A 21738-nucleotide genomic window follows, 5' to 3' on the forward strand; every position below is an offset into this window, starting at 1 on the left:
CCTGCTGGAGCGCGAGCTACGGGTGGGTGTTGCCATCGTGACCAGTGAACTGAGATAAGGCGGAGCTTTACCTAGCATGGACTTGTAGATGACCTGGAACCAGTGGGTCTGGCGATGAATATGTAGCGAGGGCCAGCCGACTAGAGCATACAAGTCGCAGTGGTGGGTGGTATAAGGTGCTTTAGTAACAAAGCGGATGGCACTGTGATAAACTGCATCCAGTTTGCTGAGTAGAGTGTTGGAAGCTATTTTGTAGATGACGTCGCCGAAGTCGAGGATCGGTAGGATAGTCAGTTTTACTAGGGTAAGTTTGGCGGCGTGAGTGAAGGAGGCTTTGTTGCGGAATAGAAAGCCGAATCTAGGTTTGATTTTCGATTGGAGATGTTTGATATGAGTCTGGAAGGAGAGTTTACAGTCTAGCCAGACACCTAGGTACTTATAGATGTCCACATATTCAAGGTCGGAACCATCCAGGGTGGTGATACTAGTCAGGCGTGCGTGCGGGTGCAGGCAGTGAACGGTTGAAAAGCATGCATTTGGTTTTACTAGCGTTTACGAGCAGTTGGAGGCCACGGAAGGAGTGTTGTATGGCATTGAAGCTTGTTTGGAGGTTAGATAGCACAGTGTCCAAGGACGGGCCGGAAGTATATAGAATGGTGTCGTCTGCGTAGAGGTGGATCAGGGAATCGCCTGCAGCAAGAGCAACATCATTGATATATACAGAGAAAAGAGTCGGCCCGAGAATTGAACCCTGTGGCACCCCCATAGAGACTGCCAGAGGACTGGACAGCATGCCCTCCGATTTGACACACTGCACTCTGTCTGCAAAGTAGTTGGTGAACCAGGCAAGGCAGTCATCAGAAAAACAAAGGCTACTGAGTCTGCCGATAAGAATATGGTGATTGACAGAGTCGAAAGCCTTGGCCAGGTCGATGAAGACGGCTGCACAGTACTGTCTTTTATCGATGGCCGTTATGATATCGTTTAGTACCTTGAGCGTGGCTGAGGTGCACCCGTGACCGGCTCGGAAACCAGATTGCACAGCGGAGAAGGTACAGTGTGATTCGAGATGGTCAGTGACCTGTTTGTTGACTTGGCTTTCGAAGACCTTAGATAGGCAGGGCAGGATGGATATAGGTCTGTAACAGTTTGTGTCCAGGGTGTCTCCCCCTTTGAAGAGGGGGATGACTGCGACAGCTTTCCAATCCTTGGGGATCTCAGACGATATGAAAGAGAGGTTGAACAGGCTGGTAATAGGGGTTGCGACAATGGCGGTGGATAGTTTCAGAAATAGAGGGTCCAGATTGTCAAGCCCAGCTGATTTGTACGGGTCCAGGTTTTGCAGCGCTTTCAGAACATCTGCTATATGGATTTGGGTAAAGGAGAACCTGCAGAGGCTTGGGCGAGTAGCTGCGGGGGGGCGGAGCTGTTGGCCGAGGTTGGAGTAGCCAGGCGGAAGGCATGGCCAGCCGTTGAGAAATGCTTGTTGAAGTTTTCGATAATCATGGATTTATCGGTGGTGACCGTGTTACCTAGCCTCAGTGCAGTGGGCAGCTGGGAGGAGGTGCTCTTGTTCTCCATGGACTTCACAGTGTCCCAGAACTTTTTGGAGTTGGAGCTACAGGATGCAAATTTCTGCCTGAAGAAGCTGGCCTTAGCTTTCCTGACTGACTGCGTGTATTGGTTCCTGACTTCCCTGAACAGTTGCATATCGCGGGGACTATTCGATGCTATTGCAGTCCGCCACAGGATGTTTTTGTGCTGGTCGAGGGCAGTCAGGTCTGGAGTGAACCAAGGGCTATATCTGTTCTTAGTTCTGCATTTTTTGAACGGAGCATGCTTATCTAAAATGGTGAGGAAGTTACTTTTAAAGAATGACCAGGCATCCTCAACTGACGGGATGAGGTCAATGTCCTTCCAGGATACACGGGCCAGGTCGATTAGAAAGGCCTGCTCTGTTTTAGGGAGCGTTTGACAGTGATGAGGGGTGGTCGTTTGACTGCGGCTCCGTAGCAGATACAGGCAAAGAGGCAGTGATCGCTGAGATCCTGGTTGAAGACTGCGGAGGTGTATTTGGAGGGCCAGTTGGTCAAGATGACGTCTATGAGGGTGCCCTTGTTTACAGATTTAGGGTTGTATCTGGTGGGTTCCTTGATGATTTGTGTGAGATTGAGGGCATCTACCTTAGATTGTAGGACTGCCGGGGTGTTAAGCATATCCCAGTTTAGGTCACCTAACAGAACAAACTCTGAAGCTAGATGGGGGGCGATCAATTCACAAATGGTGTCCAGGGCACAGCTGGGAGCTGAGGGGGGTCGGTAGCAGGCGGCAACAGTGAGAGACTTATTTCTGGAGAGAGTAATTTTTAATATTAGTAGTTCAAACTGTTTGGGTATGGACCTGGTAGGGGTGGCTTACAGAAGATAGCCCTATTTGGTAAAAGACCAAATCCATATTATGGCAAGAACAGATCAAATAAACAAAGAGAAACGACAGTCGATTATTACTTTAAGATATGAAGGTCAGTTAAAGTGGAAAATGTCAAGAGCTTTGAAAGTTTCTTCAAGTGCAGTCGCAAAAACCATTAAGCGCTATGATGAAACTGGCTCTCACAAGGACCGCCACAGGAAAGGAAGACCCAGAGTTACCTCTGCTGCAGAGGATAAGTTCATTAGAGTTAACTGCACTTCAGATTGCAGCCCAAATAAATGCTTCACAAAGTTCAAGTAACAGACACATCTTCAAGGGAGAATCAGGCCTTCATGGTCAAATTGCTGCAAAGAAAACACTACCAAAGGACCAATAATAAGAAGAGACTTGCTTGGGCCAAGAAACACGAGCAATGGACATTAGAGCGGTGGAAATGTGTCCTTTGGTCTGATGAGTCCAAATTTTAGATTTTTGGTCCAACTGCCGTGTCTTTGTGAGACGCAGAGTAGGTGAACGGATGATCTCTGGATGATCTCACATATTGCATGTGTGGTTTCCACTGTGAAGCATGGAGGATGAGGTGTGATGGTGCTTTTCTGGTGACACTGTCGGGGCTTTATTTAGAATTAAAGGGACACTTAACCAGCCTGACAACCACAGTATTCTGCAGCAATACGCCATCCCATCTGGTTTGCACTTAGTGGGATTATCATTTGTTTTTCAACAGGACAATATGACCCAAAACACACCTCCAGGCAGTGTAATGGCTATTTGACCAAGAAGGAGAGGGATGGAGTGCTGCATCAGATGACCTGGCCTCCACAATCACCCGACCTCATCCCAATTGAGATGGTTTGGGTTGAGTTGGACCGCAGAGTGAAGGAAAAGCAGTCAACAAGTGCTCAGCATATGTGGGAACTCCTTCAAGACTGTTGGAATAGCATTCCTCATGAAGCCGGTTGAGAGAATGTCAAAGCTGTAATCAAGGCAAAGGGTGGCTACATTTTTATTTGTTTAACACTTTTTTGGTTACTACATGATTCCATATGTGTTATTCTTGGTTTTGATGTCTTCACTATTATTCTACAATGTAGAAAATAGTAAAAATAAAGAAAAACCCTAGAATGAGTAGGTGTGTCCAAACTTTTGACTGGTACTGCACATACACACATCAGTATTCCATCAAATAAACCTCATGAGGCAAATAAGCCATTCAGTTTATTGTTGACCAAATTGGACACTCATTGATCTCCATACAAAAACTCCTTACCTGGTCGGCGAAAAAAAATAGAGAAAAAACGCCACCTGTTGGAGGGAAACATGTATGAGGATAGTAGCAAAACACCTCTCCATTGAATACAGGCGGTTGACCTCAACAACCCTCATCGAGTATTCAAAAAAGGATTACAATAATGAGATGTATCCACCAATCCAAAGAAAGGATAGGCAGGGGCTAGACAGCCCGCCGTGACACTTTTTGGACAGCGACTCCCATCGTTAGGGCGGAGAGACATGTATCTTGTCAGTACATCCATAATATTTGGCCTCTCTTCCTCTCTGCTGTAGCTGTATTCCGTGTCAAATTCTGCGCCTAAAAGGATCCGAGCGGAAACACGAGCGCTTAAAATGTTCTGTGCAGTGAAGAAATGGAGACGCCATGAATGGCATAAAAAAAAAATAGTGGCAAAATAACATGTCACTCTTTAACAGGTTATTAACATTAACAGCCCTATATAACATTTTCACTTTTCTGTTCACTTCCACAGCTCTGTGAAGTCCAGACAGCTGCTTGCGGATTGCCCATTGGGCCAGGTCAGGTTAACAGGAATAATAAACCTATCACGATATGCCTCGGTCATATCAATATCATATCTAATTATCAATATTGGTGTCCACCACCAGTATTTACTAAGATTTAAAAAATGGATACAAACTCTAAGTGACAATCCCATTCCTCTGCATCTTCTCCCAAGCTTTGAACTGCAGATTGCCCAGATGTTTCGCCACGTCAATCAGTGCTCCTGAGACCAGCTGTGTATCTGGATCAGGCAGTGTGCACTGGGCTCTGGAAGAATATTCAGGAGTCAGTGGGGGTTGTGCTGTGGCGGTTCAGAACACACAGAGAAGAGAGAGACCGGATGCAGCTCACTTACCTTTCCATTATTGTCCTGTAGAAGAACAGACTACCAGATTAAATTCCGTTATTTATCTATCACTATTTATCAGTATAAATGCACCAACAAATCATGTTAACTTAGAGCAGTCCTGACCTGAAGGAATGAGGTGTCGTAATCTCATAGCTCATCCTCTATAAGCTTCAATTGTGTTTACAATTGATGACATCTCTTGTCTCAACTGGTCAATCCTATTAACCATTGCTGAAGTCTTCGCAAACTGTTCCTGCCGCAGTGTGTCAAACCTGGCCTTCTCTTCATCTCTAAGAAACTGCGGAAACTCCTTGAATTCATGCTTGATCTCGATCTCTGCGTCTTGGAATTATCTCTGGAGACAGTGGGAGAACTGTTATTACATTACGTTACTGGAATTCTCACATTTCATCCAGAAAACCAATTCCCTGGTCTGGTTGACGGACTCTGGTCTGATTTTAGCAGGCCATCGGTACAGTAGTGAATGAATCAGTCCTACTGCAGAGTCTCGCTGTGAAAAGTTATAATTTAGCCATCTCTATCAAACATTTGGCAACCAAATGCAAACATAATTAAATATTGATCTAATACATTATTGCTGCTTTCTCTTATATTAAACTCAACTTCGTCCTACTGAATGTGAGGCATTGTGGAAGTACAGATGTCTGTAGCTTCTTTGAAATACTTTAGCATCTCCTGTAAGGGTTTTAGTGCTCTCTGGTGTTCACCCTGAAACGAAAGAACACCTTATTTTACGGTATAATAATCTAATAATCTGTATACAGTATTTAAACACCTCACATAGAAAATGTATTATGTTCAATAAAAACGTGACTCTGTAAAACGCATGTCTTTACGTCGTTGTACCTTCTCCTTGAGGCCCTGAACAGCTTCGTCTATGGGGCAGCGGTCATGACTCTTGTGTTTTCTAGAAGATTGACACACTAAACAGATGGGCTGCTTATCCTCCAGACAATAGTACTTGAATTTCTCACCATGCAGAGCACTTTTGACTCTCCTCAGGGTAGACCTCACACAGGTTCTATAGAGCCAGGTTACAGGGAGGATTACCCATTGAAAATATATTTCTGCAAACGGAGCATTCCCGAACCCCCTTCAACTCCCAGCATTGCTGCAGAGGGACTTTACAAGTAGCTGTGGCTGCTCCATGGTAGGAGGACAGGATTCTTGAAGACGTCACAGCACACAGGGCAGGTGAAATCTTCCTCTGGAAGAGATGATCTGGGACTTGAAGCCATTTTCTCAGCCCCTTCCAAGCTCCTAATGTTAGCTACATGTGGAAGAAGATGTGGGTATTTAGACAGACAGCTAACCATCTAGCTCTGAAGTTTACTTCAACTCCAGTTTCTTGCGCCAACTACATTACAAAAATACTGGACGCTTTCGTTTAGCCCGCACACGCGTCACTGAGTACACCCCTAAACTCATTTGATTGGCTTGCGGCCAAAGTTACCACGGCAACAGGGCTACCACAGCTGCAAAGTCAAAATAGGCTGTCGTAAAAATGTATGAAAACTAAAATTAGCCTTTTGGTTTTCATTTACGGTTAGGGTTAGGCATAAGGATAGCAGTGGGGTTAAGTTTACAGTTATGGTTAGGGTTAAGTTTAAAATACAATTGTAAGAGGTTAATTGAACAAATGGGCGGGGTGTATGACTTTGTGACTGTGGTCGACTGATTTCTCTTCCCCCTGTCATGTGACTTTGACACGAACGTACCCAACTCATACTTCCGGTACTGCGTGGATAAGGGGAAAAAGTTGCACGTCCAGGACAAAGTTTTATTTTGCGCTTCTAATTGGCATCATCAAAGTGTTGACGACTGAGATTTTGTTTCCGATAGTTTTACTTTATACAGTAAATCATTCTGTACATTTGTGAAACGTCAAATGTTGAGCATGTCGACGAACAATTTGTCGTACAACGACCAAGGAGGATCGGATTCAGCCGTGGAGGTTGGTCAGGAGACTACCCCAACCTCCTCCAATGCTGGAGCTGGATTTGGCCTGTTCAGCACCAACTTTAAAAAGTAGGTCAATTAGCTAGCAAGGAAACATTTTATTAACCTACTTGTGTGTAAACTGTGTTTGCAACTTAATATGATATTTAAGATGGATGCTAGTGGTAACTAGTTGGCTAGATAAACAGCTGCATCTCTATGGTAGCTTCACGGTTTAAAACGCGTTTGTTGACAGCAAGCAATGTTGCCCTGTGTTTGGAATACATGTTTATATGAACAAAAAAGCAACAAGTTGACAAAGAGACACCACCAGACATTTTCTCTAACATACATATATTCTACATTCAACAATGCTTTTCCACCGCGTCCTTTTATGTTTGTAGAGTTGTGCGAGGTCAATGTATTCTCAATTGAACATCGACACGGACATAAAGCTAGCTGTGCTATGCACATGGGCGAAGCTCTGTTGTAGTTAGTCTGGCTACCCAAGTCAATTGATGTGGTTCTCCAAGGTCCTCGGTACAACGCCGGTTTAAAAAAAAAATACCCCAGCTTCTTTCCCCTCATTGTCATAAACTCAAGTGATTGGGATAAGTGCCAAACAGTAGCATATAATTGAAATATTGTTCTAAAATGCTTGTAAACAACCCATTTTAAATAACGTGAGATGAAAAGGAACCGATTACGTGTAAAATGTGCTCTGTCATCAATCAACATCACGTGACGATACCACCAGAGGGCAGTTCCATCACTAGGTCGGCCAGCCTCATCCTGCAGTCATGCTTGTGTTTTTTTTACTGTAAATCAGGGCCTGTATTCACGTAGGATCTCAGAAAAGTGTGCTGACCTAGGATCAGGTCCATATAGCCTTAATCTTCTTCATTATGATCTTGAATACATGCCCAGTAGTTGACTTACTCAGCTGTAGGATTGGGTTTACTGTAAATCAATGTTTCCCAGACCGTGGCCTTGGAGTTGGGATCAGTTATAATTTCACTATCAGTAGGTTAGTCTTTCCCCAGCTGGCTCCAGACAAGGCCTCAAGTCACTGTCTTCTCTGAAGGCCATTTTCTCCCGCAAAGTCTCCCCAACAGTCAGCCATTATCATATGAAAGTTTATTCAACCTGATTTATCATGGAAGCTTTGAATCATCCACTTACTGTTAGTTTGTCTGTCTTTCTCTACACCTGGGCCTATTTCCGTTGTAGTCCTATAAGTTCTTGCAGTTTTAACCCGTAGAAAGGTCTCACTGAAAAAATGTTTGCGTTGTGCTCATGTCATCATTATACAGTGGGATGTCCACTGGTATGTCTGTTCCATGTAGCCTCGTGCTGCTCTTCATAGCAGCGGGCAGAAGAACACTTTCAACCATTTCTGTCACTGTCGAGCAGTGACTTGTGTCAGCCTAATATTTGAACGTGGTTTGGCCCTAAGTCAATCTCTTAAGTCCTCTCACATGATCAGATGGTTGGTCTGTTCAGCAGCGAGGCAGGGCCAGTAGGCCAGGTCTGGTAATGGAGACTAGATGAGCCTTGGTTGGGCTGCTGGAGCCTGCCGGGCTTGAGGGATGTGAATGATTCCACTGTCCACACACCAACTATGACACACAATGCCTCAGCTTTACTATGAGATCTAGTAGGGAGTCTGTCTTATCAGTATCACATCTTAACATAATCTAGGCTTTTGTCAGGCATTCATAAATTCACTCGCTCTATATTCACCATGAGCCTAATTCCCTTTATATTATAGTGTTCAAATGAAGAGGTTTTTTTTGTTCTGTACTCTCCCAAACTCAAGTCTGACTGATAGCATTGTTTATGAAATCAACCCAGTAGTCCCACATGGCTCGTGTAAGGGTAGGTGGAGTTTTTAATTTTTATCATATTGGGTACCACCGTTCAATCCTATTATTTCTTCAGGAATTTTATTTATTTAATTTATTTCACCTTTATTTAACCAGGTAGGCAAGTTGAGAATAAGTTCTCATTTACAATTGCGACCTGGCCAAGATAAAGCAAAGCAGTTCGACACATACAACGACACAGAGTTACACATGGAGTAAAACAAACATGCAGTCAATAATACAGTATAAATAAGTCTATATACGATGTGAGCAAATGAGGTGAGATAAGGGAGGTAAAGACAAAAAAAGGCCATAGTGGCAAAGTAAATACAATATAGCAAGTAAAACACTGGAATGGTAGATATGCAGTGGAAGAATGTGCAAAGTAGAAATAAAAATAATGGGGTGCAAAGGAGCTAAATAAATAAAGAAATCAAATAAATACAGTAGGGAAAGAGGTAGTTGTTTGGGCTAAAATATAGGTGTGCTATGTACAGGTGCAGTAATCTGTGAGCTGCTCTGACAGTTGGTGCTTAAAGCTAGTGAGGGAGATAAGTGTTTCCAGTTTCAGAGATTTTTGAAGTTCGTTCCAGTCATTGGCAGCAGAGAACTGGAAGGAGAGGCGGCCAAAGAAAGAATTGGTTTTGGGGGTGACTAGAGAGATATATACCTGCTGGAGCGTGTGCTACAGGTGGGTGCTGCTATGGTGACCAGCGAGCTGAGATAAGGGGGGACTTTACCTAGCAGGGTCTTGTAGATGACATGGAGCCAGTGGGTTTGGCGACGAGTATGAAGCGAGGGCCAGCCAACGAGAGCGTACAGGTCACAATGGGGCTTTGGTGACAAAACAGATTGCACTGTGATAGACTGCATCCAATTTGTTGAGTAGGTTATTGGAGGCTATTTTGTAAATGACATCGTCAAGGATTGGTAGGATGGTCAGTTTTACAAGGGTATGTTTGGCAGCATGAGTGAAGGATGCTTTTTTGCGAAATAGGAAGCCAATTCTAGATTTAACTTTGGATTGGAGATGTTTGATATGGGTCTGGAAGGAGAGTTTATAGTCTAACCAGACACCTAAGTATTTGTAGTTGTCCACGTATTCTAAGTCCGAGCCGTCCAGAGTAGAGATGTTGGACAGGCGGGCAGGTGCGGGTAGCGATCGGTTGAAGAGCATGCATTTAGTTTTACTTGTATTTAAGAGCAATTGGAGGCCACTGAAGGAGAGTTGTATGGCATTGAAGCTTGCTTGGAGGGTTGTTAACACAGTGATCATGGGGTTGATTTCTGAGAATATGTTGCTCTGTGTAGTTCTCTATCCGCGCTGTGATTGCACCATAACACTAGATGGCAGACTTGAATGGTAAGTCAGAAAGCAGCGAAGCCCTGACAGTTTTTGTTTTCTTTTTAAATGAAAACTATTGTCAATGTTGCGTTACGTGCCTTTTGACGTATGTGCATTTTAATGGCTGTAACCTTAACCGTCTCTTGCACTTTCTTGCTCCTAAAGATATCTATAGGTGGCCTTTTTATCTTAGTCAGCTTTCTCCAATGAAATTAAACCACAGTCTGTTTGCTGTTTGGATAATGTCATGTGACACAATCGGGGTCTAAGTCACGTTCCCGTAGATTATCCAGTATTGGCTGGGCTCTTGTTACCTCACGGTCCACTCTACTGCTCTGTCCCTGACAGAAGCACAGCAACATGTGACTGGCTGGTTGTCCCCAAGTGATCAGCTGCTTCCTAAAGCGCCATATTATTTCACTGCGGTTGAGTTTCCCATGTTTTTTATAGGGCCTCCATGTGATGTCAGATTATGTGTTGGGCTATATCAACTGAGCCATGTCCAACAACATTATCATCCTGGTTATAAACACCAGAGGACATGGCAGACGGTAGTAGGCTAAATAGAGTCAGCTGATTGGAGCGGTTTACACTGCTTTATCCTACTGGTCGATATGTGAATGAATGAACAGAGTATCTTCCCAGGCTGGTTGGTTGTAGACTTGCTTATCAGTCTTGAAAACCTGGAAAAGGAGACTAGGCTGGTTTTAAACATGTAGAGTTGTCGGGGTGTCGTTCTAACTCTGTGTGGTTCTTCTGTTGGCCCTTGAACGGCACTGGGCAGGTGTGAAGCATTGTGCTGTGGACAGAGGTGGTGAAAGCTGCTCACTGTTTACCCCGAAGGCCGATAAGGCCCTCCCGTTTCCCCTGGAGGAAGTGGCCACAGGCAGAGAGAACCAAACTACCACCCAGCTACACACAGATGCAGAAAACTACAGTACGGTCAGAGGAGAGAAGGAGAAAGTAGCCCCTGTCCAAGAGCTACAGATCCATCAGGCAGGAAACCTCAACCTGTCTCTGGATTGCATTTACAAGCAATGACGAGTCAAAGCCTACTAGTAGCCATTTAAAAGAGGGCCACTTCATCTTGCCACTCCTGTTATCATCTTAGAGCTAAGGATGTGGTGGGCTCTTAATTGCTTTAAAGCCTGATACTTGAGATTTAAGGAGAAGGTGCTGTCAGTCACAGCTTCAATTTACAGAGAGGGAGAGGGCATACCATAGAGAGCATGCGTAGTGTCTGTGCGTGTGTAGCAGAACCACTAATGCTAGATCATTAGCTGGCAGAATGGGGATCCGGTGACCACTACAGTTGGTCGCTGCCTGTGAAGGGCAAAAGCGGGTTGGAGGGAAGTAGCCACAGGGAACGTTACAACCAGCTGACAGTCAGGAAGTGTGTGTGTGTGTGTGTGGACTCGCGGGTATAACTGGATGGCCAGGGGGAGCTCTGTCTGTGCCAGGGCGAGGGCTGGAGTTTTAGCCAGCGGCGAGGGCATCCTGCGACTCCTCTTATCTGCTGAGAGAGGAGAGCAACAGACGGGCCTGTAGATGCTGTAGCAGTTATGAACTGTCTGTGAAGGGCACAAGCGAGTTGGAGGGAAGTAGCCACAGCGGACGTTACAGCCAGCTGACAGTCGGGGAAGCGTGTGTGTGTGTGGGGGGGGGGGACTGTGAGGACAGCTCTGATGTCTGCTGAGAATGTCCAGCTCACCTTAAAGACCGAACTTTGCCAGGAGGAGCAGCACCCTCACGCACACCAATGGAGGCCCCGACGAGACACCCACCAAACGGTACTCTACAGAAGTATCTGATCACATGCTTTGTGTGTGTCTTTTCAAGTTTACGAACTTGCCTAGTTTCCTCATCTCTCTAGCTGATTATTGATTGTGACTTTCTTTTCTCTGCGCCTGGCAACAACTCCCAATATGGTTAATTTGTGTGTTTCATTCGCTCTCTACCCATTCTTCTCATGTTGTTCAATTTGAAACATCTGCCTGGTGTGTTGTTGAACCCAACACTCCATTCTGATGCAAAAACATTTTTTCTCTCTCTCTGATCGTGTTTTTCTCTCTCTATCTCTGACCGTACCTCTCTCATTGAGTGGCCAGAACCCTTTCTCTGTCTCTATCTAATCAATGACCTGCTGTGTGGCTTCACATTCTTCCGTGGAAGGGTAAGGGTCGTGTAGGCCTGGCTGGGTTTAACGTCATGTGAGATTCTGCTTGTTCTCCGGGTTGAAGGTGTTTCCATGGCAATACTGTTATATTTTGAATGCGTCCGCTTGAGTGTGGCGGTACAGTAAAGGGATGAATTGTTGAAGCGGTTGTTGATAGTTTGAGCATCGTAGACCACGTGGAAGAGTATCCTAAGAAAATAGGTCATTTGAGACCCTGTATTTTTTTTCCCCTTGCAGTCGTTTGACGTTGATGAAACTAGACTTGTTCTCCTACCGGTATGTGTAAGCTACTCTCTCTTGAAAATGGCTGTTCTATTGCGGAGAGGTTCTCCACATGACTACCAATTTCTAGCAGGGGCCAAGTTTAATGCAGGACATAATGCTCTCCATAGATCAGTATTAGTCTGGGTCTTGGCAGACCTTTGGCCTGTCTCCCACCAAGGACACGGCTGCGTATCTTATTTTTTGTGTGCGATAGGATTGTAATTTAATCACGACTCAAATCTCTGTTATAAGTGTACCACAGTTTTCCAGTCCCAATTCGATGACGTTCTTCAACTAATTTAGCCTAATGAATTTTACACCGGTGGAAGTGTAGAGTTCTTGGCTTCACCGGTGGAAGTTCTCAGGTGTAAAGAAGGCCGTCCGGTATCCAAAATTAAAAAGCAGTGTGGTGATATTAAATAGCCTGCAGCACCTGTTCTGATCTCTTTCTCCTCTCCACCAGGAATGATGACCTTAAAGAGATGCTGGAGAGCAATAAGGACTCACTCAAACTGGACGCCATGAAGAGGATCATTGCGGTGAGCACCACCTGCACACACACACACATTCCAGGCCTGAGGAGTGCACTTCCCGCTAAGTGCAGTGCATTCTCAGTTCAGAGTGTACTTTGGTGTTCCCGTCTCAATAAAATTAGGCCAATTTGTAAATTCCTCATTTTGAAGAATTGGTGAACAATTTCCAAAGTGCAATTTACAGTGTGGTTCATTGCTGTGGTATATTGTATGTGCAGTGTTAATAACACATTGAATGCTGTTAAACATGCGAGGGATGTTGTCCACAGCTGATCGCCAAGGGGAAGAATGCCTCCGAGCTGTTCCCAGCTGTGGTGAAGAACGTGGCCAGTAAGAACATAGAGGTATGAGTTTCACTCTGTTTGCATAGCGTTTAGTAGATTCTATCAAAGAGAAACGGGTGAGGTCCCTCCCACTGCCAGGAGGAGACCACCGAACCACTGGCTGGTAATATTGATCAGCAGAATAAACAGGCTGTAGGAGGGGCAGCCTGTGAGGTGTGTGTGTGGTGTGGCAGGGCAGCCCATGGTAGGGAACTGGAGCATGTGGGTGGGGGTAATTGGCAGAGGAGAGCCTGTGGCCACGTCTCCTCTCTCTCTCCCTTCACACACACCAGATGCAAAGGTAGTGCTAGGTCCCTCGCTGTGGCTCTCTCTGTCCTCACCTCTCTGCGGGCAGCTCAGTCACTCTGTCTCTCTTGTCGTCCCTCCCCCCCTCTCTGCTGCTGTGCTGTGTGTTATTGATTGTCTCTAATCAGAAAGCAGCACTGGAGGACACAGAGTATTGACGGACTTGTGTGATTTAATATCAGTATGCTTTGTTTACTTCAACCAGCAACAGCAACCTGAGACTTGAAACCCTGAGGGTGTGTGAGCGGGATGGAGGGCTGTATGGTTATTGGTATTTGATAACTGATCAAATAATGGAAATGTAATCATTAGCATATTTGATTACTATTCCTAATTTTGAGCATCTATTTTCTGCAACGTTTTTGATAAGTGATTCCCCTCAGACAAGGCCAGATGGGTTATGTCCCCTCTTAGACTCAGTAATGATGTTAATTCACCCACTAATCACAGCAATGATGATTGAAAACCACAGCTGTATGCCGAATAACACTGAAGTGAACCAGGGCAACCTTTAAAAGGGATACTTAGAGATTTTGCCGGTGCGGCCCTTTATCTACATCCACCAGAGTCCGATGAACTTGTGGAGGCTATTTGTATGTGACTGTCCAGTATGAAGGAAGTACGAGGTCGTTTCGTGAGCCGACGCTAACTAGCGTCAGCGCAATGGCCGGGCCGGAAGTGTATGGCGTATCTGGCAAGACACCCATAGACTTCCAGTCGTTGCGCTAACGCTTGTTAGCAACTTCCTTCATACTGGAGTCTAGACTTAGACATCATTCATACTCATTGCCAAAATCACAAAGTGTCCTTTTTAACTCAGTCGGACACTGGACAAATATTAGCTCAGTCTCCGCTACGTGTGAGGAGCGAGGAGGGGGACGAAGGCAAACAGAAACATTCTGAAGTCAAATAAAACATTTTAGCTCATTCTCTGCTCTCCCCGAAACGACATGCCATCCAGACTAATAATATCCAACAGGACCACTTTCAACCTCCGCTTCCCCCTCTAAAACAACCAGCCCAAGAAATACATCCGAGGTCGAGCCAAAGCCTCACTCTCTCCACTGTGTCAAAGAATAGTGTTACCGAAACAATTTGGAATGTGTACTGAGCTCAACCCAAAAGTGACTTGGGATTTCTTCATTGACTAAATTCAACGTGTGTGTGTGTGTGTTCCAGCTGAAGAAGTTGGTGTATGTGTACCTGGTGAGGTATGCAGAGGAGCAGCAGGACCTGGCTCTACTGTCCATCAGCACCTTTCAGAGGGCCCTCAAGGTAACACATGTGGTGTGTGTGCACAGCAGGCTTTGATGCAGAGCGGGTGTTTTACCGTTTTGAATTCCCACACACTCATACAGGTCTTGAAATAAAGTGTCATGTTTGGTATGTATGTGTATAAAGGTGTGTGTGTGTGTGGGGCTATTGAGCCATTTAAAGAGAGGCTGTCTGTCTCTCTGTAAGTTCTGTGGACAACAGAGTTGTGTTTTTAGACAGCCCAGCCCGTCACCCTGATGTGTCTCAGGACCCAGAGCTGGAAAACCCATTTCAGCCCCTGCTAGCTCTACACCATGCTTCACTTCCTCTGTGTGTGTGTGGTACTGTATCATGTCTTCAGTATCTCTTAACCCAAACCACATGAGATTTCTGTCTCTAGTCCTTTCTTTTTTTCTTTTACTCTCATTGTGTACATCTTTGCAGAAGTGTGTGTGCACTTGTGAATGTGTGTTAAGATAATCCTTATACCCCCCCATCTGTCCTCTACCAGGACCCTAACCAGCTGATCAGAGCCAGTGCTCTGAGGGTTCTGTCCAGTATCAGAGTCCCCATCATCGTTCCCATCATGATGCTGGCCATCAAGGAGGCTGCCTCCGACATGTCCCCTTACGTCAGGAAAACATCCGCCCACGCCATCCAGAAACTCTACAGGTTGTGTGTGTGTGTGTGTGTGTGTGTGTGTGTGTGTGTGTGTGTATAAAGCAATGGAACTGGGAGTTGACTCAAACCTTTCCTTCTCCTTAGCCTGGATCCAGATCAGAAGGAGCACCTGATAGAAGTCATTGATAAATTGCTGAAGGACAAAAGCACTGTGAGTAAAACCAGATTACCAGCTAATCCATATAAGGTCTCATGTTTTCATTGAAAACAACATAAATGACTACAACCAGATTCTAAAGTGTGTAGCAAGATAAGGGAGCTATGACATTTATATATATATTTTTTACAAGATCATCTTTGAGACTGAAGATCATCGTAATAAAAACTAGACTGTCAGGGAGAATCTAAAATTCCCCAAATTTCATTACATGGGGGGCCCTCATTATTTGAGAGTCACTCAGATGGTGTAAGAACATGGCATGAGCCATGGTAAAATATGTAGAATTGCAGGAAATTAGGCTTAAAACAGCAACATTTAGTCTCTGGTGCCAAGAGGGCCCCTCCCCCATGCTGACTTTACCACCAGTGTTTCCCCACAGATGGTTTTTCCAGCAGCGGAGACCACATGATATGAACAAAGCCGTAATAAGGATGGATTAAATTGTATTCACTCTGAATCAGTTTTCATCTATTTCATTCATTTGATATCAGACAGGTTCAGCAGGCAGTCCTTACTCAATGCATTCATTCAAACCAAATCCATGACATCACTGGTCTAGGTGCAGTGCTCCCAACAAGCCACCAGAGGGTAGTCCAGTCCAACAGAACAGTTCCCCCCCATCGCCCCTCTCACTCTCTCTCCTCTCTCTCAGCTCATTCACCAATGCCATGCTTTGTTAGCGCCCACTTAAATCCACACATCTTCAGATGCTCCTAGTTAACTGTCGATTTAGAAAGGCATTCTCTCACTGATGCTGGTGTCACCTTAATTTGCTTTCTAAGGCCAAGTAATTTTTTTTCTCCTAGATTAGCCTGATGGCATTCTCCAACTCCAGTGTTTGAAGCACAAATACAGCGTCTCCTTCCACTATTAGGCTAATAGATGGTGCATATTCTCCAGAAGGTCACTATAAATGCGTATGGTCACTATAAATGCATACGCTCCTATAAAGGCTAGTTAAAATAATGTAAATTGTGCACGTGCTGAAGTTAGCATATAGAATGCCCTGTGCATGTTAGTAAATACATGCCATACACGGTCTCTCTCTATCGCAATTAGTTATTCATTGCATGCATCTCTCATTATATAAAATAACCCGTAGCACTAAGGGGGGGGCACCAGCACCAGATGCATAGCATATTTAGCTTCAGTCACTAACGAAGATGGATGATTTCTCCCCATTGAAATACTCTCTCAATGAGGCTGGCTGGCTGGGGGACACTGAGAAAGGGCACAGTCACAAGTCCGTGCACTGTGTTTTGGGCTGGAGGAAAAAGATTAATAAGACCGGAATGCTAATGTCTTTTTTTGAAGTATTTTTATATATATATATTTTTTTTTTTTATGATTTGTTATTAGAATTTCAAGAGAGCTTCTATACCAATTTATTTACTGCCAGTTTTAGCTCTTTGCTTTCTGTCGGTGATCTATCGTGTTGTGTTTGTCCTGCTATTCAAAGGACATCTGCATTTATATGGATAAAATTCACTTTATCTTGACCAGAGCATCATAAGAACTATCTTTGAATGTATTTTCCAAATGCCTTGAATTAACTGTTTTATCATCGTTCATCCCACAGTAGTATTTCAAATCAAACTTTACTTGAAGTGCATTTACACAAGATGTCATACAATATACACTTGGCAGACTAGGCCTGGAGGTAAAATAAAGCTTTAAGCTTATATTCCCCTTCACTTTGAGATAGGAAGTTGCTATCATTCTGGAGAGTGAGAATCACAGGCTGACCATGTAGATATGGACTGTGCCCCCATGAGTGTCTAGGGCAGTATATAAAGCTGAGGTGTCCCAAACATGCAGCCCAGGAGCCAAGTGTGGCCCACCACCATCCGTGTCCCCTACCTGTGCCCCAAAACTAGCCTCCACGCTTATTAGAAATGATTGTAAAAATAAGAATTATCACCCAGGTGGTGAAGTCAGTTATGTTGGGTATGTTACAATGTAAGTATATTTGGGGAGAGATAAAAAAATATATTTGGCTGTCTCTGTTGCCTTTGTGACATTGGCCTGAACGGTGATGGCCTCTTTACGCCAAATTAGTGTGACACCCCTGGTTAAAGACAGGATGGTGGTAAGAGAAGGGCTGTAGCGGGAGAGGGGGGGGGGGACACAACACAGGAGGTTGTGCAGCTGTTTTACTGTGATGGATCTATTATCCAGCCATTACAAGATAAATGATCGATCCCTCCCATCCCGCCGCCCTGCCTCTCCCTGCACCTCCTGCAAAATTGAAATGAGAACAGGGAGGAGTGTGTGTGTGTGTGGTAGTGTGTGGTATGATTAGAGGCTAGGTGGGATGCCCATTCATTTAAGAGAAAGAGGAGGGAGGAGATGGGAAAAGGGGGAGAGGATAGAGCGAAGGCAGGGAGGGTAGGCCGACCGACCCTGCGCCGTGCCATCAATCAAGGCGGCGCGCCGTCTCTGGCGTGATGACCCAGCACTCGCCGCCTCCCTGGCGCCCTAATTAGAATTCATGACAAAATAGATGCAAGGAAATGGTTTGGGCCCTTCATAATTTTATACGAAATTTATTGTTATTAGAGGAACCATTTGCTTAGTGTGATTTTTCCATTACTGGCTTGTCACGTAGTGTAGATAATACGGTGGAAGTGGCTGGGGGAGGGGAGGGAGGGAGGGATGGATGGTTGTGGACTCCATAGATTGGGGTGTCAGTTTTGTTGATGGCGCGTGTAGTTTACCTGCGTCTAATGGGGGAAGTTGAGAGGGAGATGGGGGAGGGAGGGATAATGCATAAAGAGGCGGAGGCAGGCCCAGAGACACTGTAATAGGCTGAGGGAGAGAGACAGATGTCGAAGGGAACATAACACAGGGCTGAGATACTAGGAACCTCTGTGTATCCATTGATGCACACAGGCACAATTTTCGCAAAGTTCCTGTTCATTCCTGTCAGTACTTTACTCCAATATAAGGGCTATGCACTAGATGAGGTTTGCGGAGTTGGAACTTTACATCAAGCATCTGTTTAGTTCTGAGACCAACCGCGCTGTGCATGACAATTGAAAGCCACACATACATTTCCCAAATAAGCCCCTTTCCAATTATAAACCACAAGCACATCCGTTAAACTCTGCTTATATGAGGTTTCTTAATTGCTTGCTAAACCAAGTGTTTAAACAATGCCTCGGTTTTGATTTGTTTCGCACATGTTTTTTTTGTTTTTTTAACGAACAGCTTGTTTTTTAATGTATTTTTTTTAAATGTAATTTTGGTTGCAAAGTTGAGCTAATTCCAAACACGTATTTTACCTCACACCTTTTTCTATGGTTTTTACCAGTCATTTAGAAGCCTACTCCCTAAAGCTGTCCAGATTGTTCAATGATTAGCGCTTCGGGTTCCCAGCCCCCCAGTTGTCAGAGGGCCTCAAACGCATACGCGCACACACCTACGCAATCAATGCAGCTGCACGGCAGGGATGATGGGTAAATGTACAGGGTTTCCACAGGGGCCACCAGGGGCCAGTCTTTTCTAATGGGAGAGACCGGATTCCGCTACCCCTCTCCTCGCCGACTCCTTCCTTGTCCCCCCTCGCCTCTCTGCGTTAATGCTGTTTGCATATTAATACACAGCCATGTCAATCAGTCAGTCTGCCAGCCAGCAGCGCTACAGGAATAGAACACGGACCAGACAAATGGATTTTTCTCCCAATAAAATGTACTTGATTGCCTCCCTTTCCTCCCTCTCTCCCCTCCATTCTCCCATTTCCCCCTTTCTCTTGTCTCATGAATAGAACATTCAATTAGTTATGAGCTGAAGGAAATTAAGTCTGTGGTGAAATGTTTTGGCTGTGTGGGCGATTTATGCCTTTTACCATGGTGATCCCAAATTAGATTTGTTCAGTAAAGACTTTAAATGTGGTAATTTTCCACTCAGTTACTACTCCTGTTTGGTGCCTGGCTCTTAGATTATAGCTAACTGTTCATAAACAAAATTCTTGCTCTTAGATCATGAAGTACACTGTCTTTCTAACCAAGACGTAACCAGGCCTTTTGGTAGGCTGTCATTTTAAAATAAGAATACACAGACTATGGTCTCAGGCTAAAGCAGGGCTGCCCAAGTTGGATTCTGAGAGTTACCGGGTGTGCATGCTTTTACTCTAGCCCTGCAGTAACCCAACGTCTCCCCCTATAGCTGGTAGCGGGCAGCGTGGTGATGGCCTTTGAGGAAGTGTGTCCGGACCGTATTGACCTGATCCATAAGAACTACCGTAAACTCTGCAACCTGCTGGTGGACGTGGAGGAGTGGGGTCAGGTGGTCATCATCACCATGTTGACCCGCTACGCCAGGACGCAGTTCACCAGCCCCTGGAAAGAGGTGAGAGATGGGAGGAAGAAAGATGGTGGGGGGGGTCAGGTTGACACAGCGCACCAGCCTGTGGAAAGAGGTGCGAGATGGGGAGCGAGGGAGGCGAATAAGTGGTTTGTGTCAGAACGGCGTCGTGTGGCGTGAGCTCTAATGAATGTTTTTTTTTTTTTCATTTAGATTTGAGATGATTGAGATGTAGTGGCTTCTCTTGAACGTCTCATCAGCGAACGAGGACAGGGCTCAGTTAGATATCCGGCGTATAGTCCCTATCAGACATCAACACTGAAGTAATAATGTCATTATTGCTTCAGTGTGACGAGTGAAATATAGCCTATAGTAAATGAATCAAAAAAGACTAAGGAGACATTTGTCAGTGTGTTTACTATTAAGTTATTTCAATAATGAACAGAGCAACCCTACGCAAGATGTGCTGTCAGTATCCATCTGTTTTGTCGTTACTTGACAAAGGTCAGAGGAGCAAAACGTTAGCGTGGTTAAAAAAGTGATAGTTAGCGAGCGCACTCCTCCAACTCACCTGCAAGCAACTTCTAGGTGTGCGTATGCATCTGTTTTGGGTTGGCTAGCAGGCGTTGGCTAGCAGGCGTTGGCTAGCAGGCGTTGGCTAGCAGGCGTTGGCGAGCTGGCGTTGGCGAGCTGGCGTTGGCATGTATGCGGTGAATAACAGAATGAAAGACACGTGTGTGTGTGTTTTTCAGGACGGTCTGTATGATGAGAACAGTGAGACGGCGTTCTATGAGTCTGATGAGAAAAAGACGAAAAATGGGGACGAAAAGAAGTCCTACATGATGGACCCTGACCACAGACTGCTTCTGAGGAACACCAAGCCTCTGCTACAGAGTAGAAACACTGCCGTGAGTCTCACCACACACACACACTGCTCTGAAGCACACTGGTCCGAGACTCTCTCACAAACCGATGCATAAACACACACGCATCCAGTGTTGACTGCTGTTGAACCTGCTGGCTGTGAGGGATACAGGCAGCCTTGATGAAGGCGTCTGAGCATGGGGTTCTGTTGTCACTCCTTCCGCACACCTGTCTCCGGAACCGAGGCTGCGCCACGACTGATGCTGCACACACACTGAGCAGGTCTCCATCACCCAGGAGACTTAACCTCTAGCGTCGAGCAATCCCGTATCCGGGAGCATAATCATAGCCTCAAGCTCATTAGCATAACGCAACGTTAACTATTCATGAAAATCGCAAATGAAATGAAATAAATATATTGGCTCAAATATTAGCTTGTTAACAACACTGTCATCTCAGATTTTCAAAATATGCTTTTCAACCATCGCTACACAAGCATGGCATTCAGCAGGCAACATTTTCACAAAAACAAGAAAAGCATTCAAATAAAATAATATACCTTTGAAGAACTTCAGATGTTTTCAATGAGGAGACTCTCAGTTAGATAGCAAATGTTCAGTTTTTCCAAAAAGATTATTTGTGTAGGAGAAATCGCTCCGTTTTGTTCATCACGTTTGGCTAAGAAAAAACCCAGAAAATTCAGTCATTACAACGCCAAACCTTTTTCCAAATTAACTCCATAATATCGACAGAAACATGGCAAACGTTGTTTAGAATCAATCCTCAAGGTGTTTTTCACACATCTATTTGATGATAAATAATTTGTGGCAGTTGACTTTCTCCTCTGATTCAAATGGAAAAGTGCACGCAGCTGGAGATTGCGCAATAATTTCGACAGAGGACACCAAGCGGACACCTGGTAAATGTAGTCTCTTATGGTCAATCTTCCAATGATATGCCTACAAATACGTCACAATGCTGCAGACACCTTGGGGAAACGACAGAAAGTGTAGGCTCATTCCTGGCGCATTCACAGCCATATAAGGAGACATTGGAACACAGCGCATTCAAAATCTGGGGCACTTCCTGTATGAAATTTCATCTTGGTTTCGCCTGAAGCATTAGT

At 44.9% G+C, this 21738-nt stretch overlaps 1 protein-coding gene and 1 long non-coding RNA gene across 2 annotated transcripts in view; one reads left to right on the forward strand and one right to left on the reverse strand.

Moving 5' to 3' along the window:
* Positions 1-4099: 4099 nt before the first annotated feature.
* Positions 4100-6000, reverse strand: LOC135543946 (uncharacterized). Its single transcript, XR_010456271.1, has 3 exons — positions 4701-6000; positions 4584-4598; positions 4100-4495 (listed from the first exon to the last, which is right to left on the reverse strand). It is a non-coding gene; the product is annotated as an uncharacterized LOC135543946 (long non-coding RNA).
* Positions 6001-6299: 299 nt separating this feature from the next.
* The window catches only part of LOC135544632 (AP-3 complex subunit beta-1-like), a 61265-nt gene continuing 45826 nt past the window's right edge, over positions 6300-21738 (forward strand). The window contains exons 1-8 of the mRNA XM_064972389.1: positions 6300-6626; positions 12650-12725; positions 12989-13063; positions 14528-14623; positions 15114-15274; positions 15368-15434; positions 19611-19793; positions 20501-20656. Coding sequence (XP_064828461.1) covers positions 6487-6626; positions 12650-12725; positions 12989-13063; positions 14528-14623; positions 15114-15274; positions 15368-15434; positions 19611-19793; positions 20501-20656 — 954 coding nt within the window. The 5' untranslated portion in view covers positions 6300-6486. The remainder of the gene's footprint in view (positions 6627-12649; positions 12726-12988; positions 13064-14527; positions 14624-15113; positions 15275-15367; positions 15435-19610; positions 19794-20500; positions 20657-21738) is intronic.

This window comes from Oncorhynchus masou, chromosome 8 (assembly GCF_036934945.1).
Source record: "Oncorhynchus masou masou isolate Uvic2021 chromosome 8, UVic_Omas_1.1, whole genome shotgun sequence".
Taxonomy (NCBI): domain Eukaryota; kingdom Metazoa; phylum Chordata; class Actinopteri; order Salmoniformes; family Salmonidae; genus Oncorhynchus; species Oncorhynchus masou.